Source organism: Salvia splendens, chromosome 1, assembly GCF_004379255.2.
Source record: "Salvia splendens isolate huo1 chromosome 1, SspV2, whole genome shotgun sequence".
Lineage (NCBI taxonomy): Eukaryota > Viridiplantae > Streptophyta > Magnoliopsida > Lamiales > Lamiaceae > Salvia > Salvia splendens.
Window position 1 is genome coordinate 3,317,010 of NC_056032.1, and position 11,237 is coordinate 3,328,246.

General features: G+C 41.4%; 1 protein-coding gene across 2 annotated transcripts; it reads right to left on the reverse strand.

The window, feature by feature from the left end:
* Window positions 1–6,746: 6,746 nt before the first annotated feature.
* On the reverse strand, window positions 6,747–10,839 carry LOC121794040 (vacuole membrane protein KMS1-like). 2 transcript variants are annotated; one of them, XM_042192052.1, is made up of 8 exons: window positions 10,491–10,839; window positions 8,988–9,199; window positions 8,744–8,822; window positions 8,149–8,448; window positions 7,843–8,000; window positions 7,477–7,593; window positions 7,205–7,384; window positions 6,747–7,136 (listed from the first exon to the last, which is right to left on the reverse strand). In XM_042192052.1, exons 1-8 carry the CDS (start codon window positions 10,552–10,554, stop codon window positions 6,963–6,965), a joined length of 1,284 nt encoding a protein of 427 aa, XP_042047986.1. In that variant the 5' UTR covers window positions 10,555–10,839; the 3' UTR covers window positions 6,747–6,962. The 2 variants fall into 2 exon arrangements, with proteins under 2 accessions (XP_042047986.1, XP_042047992.1); XM_042192058.1 differs by lacking the exon at window positions 10,491–10,839 and adding an exon at window positions 9,616–9,749.
* Between the last annotated feature and the right edge of the window lie 398 nt (window positions 10,840–11,237).

Consider the following 11,237-nt stretch of genomic DNA (forward strand, 5'->3'; position numbering starts at 1 on the left):
CGACTTGAACTTTTGAGGGGTTTGCCTTGAGTCCGTCCTTTGAAACCCAACAACCCAGAAACTTTCCCGAATCTACCAAAAAGGTACACTTTTGGGGATTAAGTTTGAGGTTGGCTTTCTTGAGCACGTTGAGAGTGGACTTGAGGTTGTGCTCGTACTCCGAAGTGCTTTTGCTTTTGACGACTATATCGTCAACATACACTTCGACCTCCTTTCCAATCAGGTGCCGAAAAAGCTTGTCTACCATCCTTTGATAAGTGGCTCCGGCATTCTTTAAACCGAATGGCATCTTTTTATAAGCGAAAATGCCGAAATCGGTAATGAAAGCTGTTTTCGGAGCGTCACTCTCATCCATCAATACTTGGTGATATCCTTTGTATAAATCAAGAAAACAGAAAATTTCGAAGCCGATCAAAGCTTCTACTTTTTTATCTATATTCGGAAGGGGATAGCAATCTTTAGGACAGTGCTTGTTTAGATCAGTAAAATCTATGCACATCCGCCATCCTCCTTTTTTCTTGATCATCACAGGATTGGCCACCCAAGAAGGATATTTCACCTCGAATAGTACATCCGCTTTTAGTAATTGGCGGACTTCGTCATGGATGACTTGGCTTCTTTCTGCCGCAAAGAGTCTTTGCTTCTGTTTTACTGGCCGGATTGAAGGATCAATATTTAACCGATGAGTGATTACCTCGGGGGGCACTCCGGTCATGTCCAACGGAGACCATGCAAAGACATCTTTGTACTCCTTGAGGAGCTGAATGGTCTTTTCCCGGAGTAGAGGCGTTCCTGCGAAGCCGATCTTGACCGTTCTGGATGGATCATCTTCGTATAACTGAACGGTCATTGAGTTCGGCTCTGAAGTGACTTCGGTCATCTCGCTTGCCTTCGACTCCGGTTGCTGTGATTGCTATGCTTGATGGTGCCGAACTGATTGCTCGGCACTTTTAAGCGCAATCTGCAGACATTCTTTTGCTCTCTTTTGATCACCTCGGATGACCGCTATCCCACCTTTAGTGGGGATCTTGATGGTGAGGTGATAAGTAGAGCAAACGGCCCGAACTGTGTTGAGCCAGTCTCTCCCCAGGATGATGTTGTACGGGGACCGAGCTTTCACCACAAAGAACTCGATCATCGTATTGGAGCTTGTAGGCGCTTTTCCCACCGTGATCGGAAGGCTGATAATACCTTCTGGGCGGGTGTCCTCCTGGGCGAAACTTTTCAGAGGAAGTGGAGCCGGACTGAGCCGAGCTGGATCCACTTCCATTTTATCGAAACATTCTTTAAAAAGAATGCTGACTGACGCTCCTGTATCCACAAATACTCTGTGGATCAGTTTGTTTGCCATTCCGGCTTGAATGACAATAGCGTCTTGGTGAGGAGAGATGGCTGGGACGGGATCGGCATCTGAAAATGTAATCACTTCGTCTTTCTTCAGCCTTTTATGTGTTGGCTCCTCTTGATTGGAACCTCTGCGTTCTGCTTTTAGGGACGACTTAGTCTTCCCGGCAGGGAGAGCATCAATAGTCTGGATTACTCCATTATATTGCGGCTCGTCGTCGTCTTCGGGATCCTCATGCCTTTTCGGATCCTGAGGATTGCAGTTCGCACCTCTCTGCCTTTTGTTCTTTTTCGGCTGCTTGCTTTGGTATTTTTTTAACGTTCCTGTTTTCACAAGAACATCAATACCTGCAGCCAAATTTCGGCACTCCTCGGTATCGTGACCGTGGGTTTGATGGAAGGAGCAATATTGATCCTGAGGTCGCCGCGCGGCTGATTTCGTCATCCGCTTTGGTCTTTCGAACATATCGGAATGTAGTTCGAAAATTTCCGCTCTTGACTTGTTCAGCGGTACGAACTGAGCGGGCGGCTTCTCGGGATTGAGACGGGGTCCCAATCTGTCTTGCACCGGAGCCCTTTGAATTCTTTCAAATGGAGTCCGGCGAGGATGCCCCTGATCGCTATGATCGGGCTTCCTTCTGTCTCCTCGGGACGATGAGCTGTCTAACGACCGTTTGCGACGGTCTGCCTCATCGGCCCGGGAGTACTGGTCCACAATGTCCCACATTTCCTGAGCTGTCTGCGGACCGCACTCAACGAGCTTCCTGTAGAGAGCTCCGGGCAGAATTCCATTTTGGAATGCCGAGATGACAAGCAGATCGTTGAGATCGTCTACTTGCAGGCATTCCTTGTGGAATCTTGTCATAAAGTCGCTGATTCTTTCATCGCGACCTTGACGAATGGAAAGCAGCTGAGCCGAAGTGATCCGGGCTTCCGCTTTCTGAAAGAACCTCCTGTGGAAAGCATCCATTAGATCTCGGTAGGATCTAATGCTGCCTTGAGGAAGGCTGTCGAACCACCTTCTGGCGTTCCCGATGAGCAGCTCGGGGAACAGCTTGCACATGTGGACCTCGTTGAGACCCTGGTTCGCCATGTTATATTGATAGCGTCCCAAGAAATCATGAGGATCCACGAGTCCGTCATAGGTTATCGACGGAGTTCGGTAGTTCCGCGGCAAAGGAGTTCGGGTGATATCGTCCGAGAACGGAGTCTTCAATGCTCCGTAGATGGCGAACCCGACATCTCTTCGGTACGGAGGAGATGGAGTTCTCCTGTGGTTCCGGTACCGAGGAGGAACAGGAACATGTCGGGGTTGAGGATTCTTTCTCCTGGAAGACACGTCACTACTGCGGTAGTGACTTTCATGCCTAGATGAGGAGGGAGAATCCGTCGTTGTCTTCTCCGGCTGTTGGCTCTTCTGCAGGAAGGTTAAGAACTCCTCCTGCTTCTCGGCCAAGAACAGCTTGACAGCTTCATTTAAATCGGGCTGCTGGGAAGACTCGGTGCGATGACTCCTGGAGTGGCTTGTTCCTTCTTCGTGAGAACCGGAGGTAGATGTCTCCCGAGGCCGTTTTTCAGACCTGCGAGCTGGACTAGCTTCCTCACGGTTATCACGAACGGTATTATGGGTGTTATGTGATCTGGTATGCATTTTTTTGGGGTGGAAAAAGGGTCAAAAATTCGCTTTATCACAAATTTGGTTCTCTGTTTCCCACAGACGGCGCCAGTGATGAATCGGCGAATTTTTGATGTTAGTGAATGCAGGAAAAACGCAGATCACGACACAGAGAATTTACGTGGTTCGATTTACTGAGGTAAATCTACGTCCACGGGAAGAAAAGAGGGCAGAGTTGTATTGCTTGACCTGTTTTCTACAGCTTACAATACAGACTTGCTATTTTGTATTTTACCTCTAGAAAGCGAGAGAGTCTATATAACTTAACCCTATCTATCTGATCTAGGTTCTATTTATACATTGAACCTAGATCGTGGCATGCAGCCATTTACTAGGTAGTGGATGTCGTGGAGATCGTGGCGATCTTGCATGGGTCCACTATCCTGCATGAGTTAATGACTGCTTGACACCACTAAATAGATCGTGGGTGGTGGAGGTGGAAATCCTGTATGAGTCCACTATCTCCTAGTTCGGTCGAATACTGAGACCGAACTGCTGAATTATGGCCGAGCAGCTTTTGCCGATCTGAGAGTAGAGCTTGATGCCGACTTGAGAGCAGAGTTTGATTGGTTGGCTTTTACCGAGCTGTAGGCTGGGGCCGAACTCTTTGGTTGTGCCGAACTGAACTCTTTAGTCATGCCGGACTGATACTCTTTAGTCATGCCGAACTGATACTCTTTCTTGGGCTTTAGGCTGATGGGCTTTACTGCTGTTGGGCTTGTTTAGTACGTACTCCATCAATAAATGATAACCATATGGAAAGCAAGCACTTGAAGGTATTAAATTTTACTTGAAGTTATATAAGTAGAAATAGAAGAAGTTATTCCATTGACAACAAGTTCAAACCAAGTACTAATAAATTATTGAAGTCCAACATTAATTGATATAAGTGGACACTACATTTCATGCATGATTCACAGAACTAGCTCATTAAATAATTATCCTGCAAAAATAAATAAATAAATCTCTTAAAATATGCCACTATTATATTAATGACACGCATTTACTGTATTTCAACCATATGAATGGTTGTGAATAAACAGGTTAAACGAAAACTAAACTCGTTGTTATTTTTAATTTTGCAGAGTTTATTGTTCTTTAATTTCTACTCCATATTTATTTAAAATTTACGTAGTGTAATATCCTTTAAAGTAAAAGGATACCTTTTTTCCCTGAAATTAAGCAGAGCGATTTTGGGAAATGCTGGGACAAAGAGTTCAATTTTCAGGTAATTGATAGACCCCTTGGTAGTGGTATATTTCTAAAAACACCGTGACTATTTTTTTTATTATATCTACTGTGATTACTATAAATCATACTGTATAAAACAAGAGGGTACATTACTTAAAACAAGGTACACAGAATCTATTTCTTAGATCAAGAATATTACGACACCCTAAGGCCACCCGCAACGCGTTACGCGGGTGGCTCGAAGCCCGTTCCTCTGTGATGAGACGCGCGCGGGACGCGTTGCAGCGTCCCATCGCGTCCCCAGCCCGCTGAGATACCCGTCTCTCCGAGACGGCCCGCGAGACGTCTCGCCACGCGCGCGCGACGTGGCGCGCTCCATCGCCATGCGTGACGCTCACTCGCCGCCCTACGAGTGGATTTCGTCACGCTGACGCAATAAATCATTTTTTAAATTCGAATTTAATAAAAAAAATTAGAATTCGAAAAACGGTAATATTACCGTTTTTCGACCGTTTTCCTATTTTATTTATTTATTTTTTATTTTCTTACTCTATAAATACTCATATTTCATCCTCATTTCACACACAAACACACATCTATTCTTCTCAAATCATCTCTCTTTCAACTCCAATTTTCATCTCAAATCAACTCTTTTATTCTTCCCCCAAAGTTAATCGATCTAATGGATCCATATGAGCAAATGCGTCGAATAATGGAAGAATCACTTGAAGAAGATCAACGCCGGGAGGCGGAGGAAGCCGCGCCGCCCCAAAGACACTCCCGGACTTACATCCATCGTAACCGGGAGGAAGCCGCCGCAAGATTAGTCCGCGACTACTTCAGCGATAACCCAGTTTGGGGAGATACCTACTTCTGTCGACGTTTCCGCATGCGGAAACCGCTATTTCTCCACATCGCAAATACATTGGTAGCCCGGGAAGAGTTCTTCCAAGAAAGGTTCAAAGCCGTCGGCCGTCCCAGCCACACGACGCTGTAGAAATGTAATGCAGCAATCCGTCAACTTGCGACTGGACAAACGGCGGATGTGTTCGACGAATACCTCCACATTGGAGAAAGCACTGGGAGAATGTGCTTGATCCAATTCTGCAAAGGCGTCCGGGCAGCCTTCACCGACGAATTTTTCTGGAGGCCAAGCACGACAGATTGTTAGTTTCTGCTCCACCTTCGCGAAGAAGTGCATGGATTCCTCGGGATGCTTGGCAGCGTCGATTGCATGCACTAGCAATGAAAGAATTGCCCTGTGGCGTGGAGGGGGTCATACACTAGCGGCAACAAAGGCACCCACCCCACTGTTATACTCGAGGCCGTTGCCGACTACCGGCTATGGATCTGACATGCGTACTTCGGGGTCCCCGGATCGAACAACGACATAAACGTGCTCCACCAATCCGACCTCTTCGCCGAAGTTTTGGATGGTAAAGCGCCGGCCATCAACTTCATCGCTAACAACCGACGGCATAAAATGGGGTACTATCTTACCGGCGACATCTACCCGAAGTGGCCAACCTTCGTGAAGACGTGCAACAGGCCTGTGAACACAAAACAGGCTCTTTTTGCGCAGAAGCAGGAGGCTGCTCGCAAGGATGTGGAGAGGGCGTTCGGGGTTCTCCAAGCGCGCTTCAACATAATCAAAGCTCCGTCTCATACGTGGTTCATGGAGAGTATGGTCGACATCATGTATACGTGCATAATCTTGCACAACATGATTGTCCAAGACGAAGGACCAAAGGCGAGAAATTGGTTCGACCCTGAAGCCCTCGGAAGCTCTACCGCAAGTAGTCCACCTCGCAGTGGAGTGCATCCGTCTATACAAGAACGATTGTCTATTCGGGCAAGGACACATGACTCTACCGCCCACGCCCAACTCCAAGATGATCTAATGAAGCATATTTGGGCAAAATTTGGCGGAGGAAATTATTAAATTATGTATTTTTAATTTTTTTTAGGATTTTACGAATTTTATGTTGTAATTTTATTTTATTTAATGAAGTGTGTTTTTATTAATTGAATTTGTTGGAAATAAAAATAAAAATAAAAAATGAAATTGAATGAATAGTAATTTAAGAGACGGTTAAGGGACGAATAAGAGATGAAGGGTTGCAGGTTCCGTTCCTTAGTTAAGAGATGGAGTAAAAAAGTACACTGGGGCCCAAGAATAGTAATTTAAGAGACGGTTAAGTGACGGATAAGAGACAGCGTTGCAGATGACCTAATATGAATGATTGGTATTGTTGTATAAAATATTCATAAAATTCAGATCTTAATTAGATTACAACTTGATTTTTTTTATCTCATATTTCAAGTCAATATTTTTATACAACTCTGAGACATTAAAGCATGAATTCCTGCTTTAAAAATTAAATAAAATATAATTTTATCGAACTCACACCACTTGCATCTGTAAATCAAGGCAAAAAGCTATTTTAATTGAATGTAGATCATTTATCCTTAAAAAATATATGTGGGATGCCAGTAATATTAAATTCAAGTGAATAATAAAACAGCAGAAGAAATAGAAGCAAAAATGCTTTCTTACATAACCCAAAAAAGAATAGGTTTAACTCTCCCTCATACTAAAAATCCTGCAATTCCTGTACAATTTCTTCAGAGGGCTTTCAATGGTGATCGTGTATAAATATCCTAACCAATAAACCTAATTACTAGAGTCCTGGAGAACCATGAATTTTTTTTTAAAAAAAATAGAACAAAAAGTCATGGAAAATATGAATAATTAGTTGTTAGAAGGTTCCGACGACTTGTTCTTCAATGCAGCGATTTCCTGATCTTGCTCTTTCATTAGATGCCCCTGTGCAGTTGAATTCACAATCTTTACGAAAAAGTTCATCAGCATTATCCACACCACGGTGTTCCAAATAGACGTCAGCGAGAAATCCCAGTTGGCCGCCTGATTGAAACAAGTGTTAGCAGGAAAGATTCAAGGCAAGTTTGAATAAGAGAGAGAGGTGCAAATACCTTGACACTTGCAGGAGGCTCAGGTTTCGTGGACAAGTACTTGTCTTTCACGGAGTGAAGATTGGCGATAAGCTTAGGCATAATGTTGCTGAAACCAGGTACAAAGCTAGACAGCCAAAGCAGTTCATTTTCCATCCAATGAAGCAGTTGGTTGTTGCATACAGATATAATAAACACTGTCTACATTCATATAGGTATGTAAAGAATGTCAATTTTAAGAGGTACAGCAGGTTTTATTTATTTGTTAGAGACAATTGAAATCTTCTACCAACCTGAATGTGAGTCTTGATGATTGCTTTGCCTATCACCGTTGCCAAGAAAAATTCCCAGAAAGGAATTCCGAACTGTCCACACATTATTCCCACTAGATCAAATAAAGGATTTGGCACCTACAAAATATTCACGTAGATATTAAGTCATAATGGCAGTCTCGCAAAAATGAACATCGATACAAGTCCATCAATTGAGTAAGGGCAAAGCAATATTGAACCAAGAACAGAATATAAGGAAATGTTTATACTCTGATTTCTGAGACGAGAAAAATAATGATTTATATTTATGGATTCCTCAACTTACAAAAGAATAGTACTGGTGTTGGTGAAAACAGCAAGTTGCGGAAAGGAGTTTAAGCAACTAACCGAAGCAAGAATGAGGATTGTAAAAAAGTTCAGATATTGAGCATGTGACAGAAACCAGCGCTTTATTTGATTCAGACGAGTTGATAAAAATCCCTCATCTTCTCCCGAGGAAGCATCCAATTCTTCCATGGCACCCACTGTGTTACCTGACAAGCGAGCTGCACAGAATATGCATATTAGGTTAAACTAAATCAACAATTAATCCAAAAGCACAAAAGCTCTCTATCATCCTAAAAAAGCTCCATGTGATATAAAAAGCAGTTTGCATCATAAGAAGAAATGAAAACAAGTAACCAATGTTCATACCTGCCCTTGAAATGAAGTATGGGGGAAGTTCACCAAGTGCAGTCCCGAAGCCCCATAGAATGGCCTCCAACTGGACCTGGGGCAATATGCTACTCAGTGGGATACGTACACCGTCTGATGGTGGAAACAATGGGGGCCCAAAGTCGGCACAGTTCTTTCCAAGCCATGAAGGGCCTTTTTTTAATTGTATTGTGTCATATGAAGCACTTTTGATGTCTACTCGGCCACATTTTATTGCTTTAATTGTGAAGAATGCAATATGAGGTCCCAAATAGAGAACAAAAGTGTGTAATCCAGATCCTATACAAGTAACACAACGAAGCAAGTTCAGAAATTAATAGATACGATCATAGAAAAGATCATCTGGAGGTAGGTGACAATAAGTGCTGTTGTGTACTGGGATTCCCGTTCTCGAACAACCATATTATTTAGTAAGCAAGGTTTGTTTTAGTTGACAAGTTTGTTCACCTCAAGAACATTCTTTAGTTTTGAATCATAATATGGGTTTGTCCGAGATGTTATTCCATCATTTCTAACAAGTACCAACAACATAAGAATAACCATAGATACGTGAACTTTTCAAGTATTAGCTTACCAAGTCCAATGGAAGATGCGACTCCAAGAGCCACCCACCACAGTACAAATTGCACATAACGCTGAACTTCCTCGACATGCTGCATCACAGATTGAAGGTAGATGGTGTTAAACGAAACACTCAAGGTGTGTCAGTCAGTAATCAGAGGCATCTAAAAGTTTTTGGCGTAAAATAAAGCAACTGAATTTGAATAAGAGAACGATAACATAACGAAAAAGATAGCCAAATGTGGCATTTGGATTACCTTCCCATGAGGACCCTCAACAGTCACGAGTAGTGTGCCGATGGCAGCAACAATAACACTCAACAGGATTAACCAACCGGCATGTGTTAGCATATATGCTACGGATTTTCTTATATACTGCCTTACAGCAAGAACAAAGAGCTTTAATGTCTTGAAAGGCTGTGAGGTCAGAGTCAAGTTTTCTAAATCTTGTTGGTGCTTTTCACGAAGTCCTGAAAATAAGAATTTATCCCATTAAAGGAACATGTGACTGGAAGGAACTGGGAACATCTCACCAAATCACGCCACATTCCAAAATATTGAATTAAATATAATTCCAAGACAAATTAGCTGCTTCACAGTAGCTTTTCAAACTATAAGACTTACATCTTATATTAGCACACACTTTGAAGGAAATAAATTCCTGGTAATTAACTAACTATGCAAATGAGTATGCAAAAAATCCTACAAACCATCAACGATCAAATTCTCAATAACCTTGATCATGGCGTAGAAATATAACTTGCTACAACCAAAGACATTACAATAAAAAAGTTATCTCATGTTTGAGGAGTATCACTTCTGATGCTCAAAGAAAAGTTTTCAACTTCTATTTCAAATCTGAAGGAGGAGCACTAATGTTCATTACCAATATACCACAGCCTGAGAAAAGCCAAATGTTCTCTGCTTCACTTAACCATATTAGAGAATACGAAGTTGCATAGTGAGTTTTTCAAAAAACGTGAATACAAGTGTTCTCATATGACATAACCATATTTACTCTTTCCAATGAGGGATTAGGCAACACAGCAGCCACTGTAGAAGGAACAGTCAAATTTTTATTTTTCCTACAAGGATTGATAAAGGTGTTATTGCATTATGCAAACTAGTATAACTGATTAGTCCTCGACAGATTCACAAGGTACCAAACTTATAATTGCAAAAGGGTGTGATTCCATCAGGAACCTAGCATATATAAAAACAAATGCACAGTCACATATAAGGCCATCTAGCATCCAGACATCCAAATCGAGATAGAATTGCCCCAATCAAAAGCTCAATTTCCACATCACAATGCCGGTATGATTATTGCCACAACCATATGTGATTAGACCACTATCATATTCTTCCAACTAAAATCCATATGGATGAACCAAAAGAATTGATAAACCACTAGACCTAATTGAATAACATCCTGAAATAATTTGCAACATATTGCACCAACTTAACTGCAGCTGACAATGATACCATGTGGCATCAAAAAAAATACAATGTGATGAATTCCAACTCCCTAAACAAATTAATCATTAATCCTGGTTTAAGCATTCACAAATCCAGTAACAAGGCGCTAAAATAAATTAAAATCCGCATATAAAGAATGGAATCTCAGATTTAAATCAAGTAAAAATTTAAAAAGTACCAATCTTTAAATTCTTATCCACCATTAACAAACACGCGTCTTAAGAAATACAATCCCTAAATCAAAATTATACGCCAAAATTTATTTAGAGACGATCAACTCACCTGAGATCGACATCGCTCTATCACCAGAAATACTGTCGGAATTCAAAATCTTGTTGGAGCCCATTTGCCTATATTCTTTCACATTCCATTCGTCACAAACGCGCCAATCCCAAAAAATTTACGAAATACGAAAAAAAAAGAAGCTGGGTTTATTGAGAGATCTGAACGTTGAATGTTTGCTGGAAATATTAAAATATTAAAATATCCAAATAGATAGCTTTGCTTGAATATAGTAGTATATTGAAAGATTGATAAAAGAAATTGATACAGAAGAAATATTCTCTTATTTATAAATGCATAATGATGTGAGGCTACAAGTAATAACTAAATAAACTTTATAATAAATCCCAATAACCGAAATAACTAATCAATGCATATCCTAATTTCAAATCTTATATTGCTATACGCATATCGATCACTAAAAAACACCGACAAAATCCTATTATTATTATTATTATTGTTGTTGTTATAATTATATATGGAATATTATTTTTTATAGTTATATTTATGAAATCACGGACAATCACATTAAATATAAATTTATCTTCACGTAAGTGTTCAGTATCCATACCCTCTATCATAAGTCTCTAATGAACTAGTAGGCTGCTGCGTACTTGAGCTCGACGCCATGGCAAGTGCCGGTCAGCCCTATTCGGTATGATCTATCGGGCATTGTGATTTTATCGAACTGGATCAGCCTGAAAGTCGACCGGAGTCAAATTTTACGACCCCATTTTCAGCCCAATA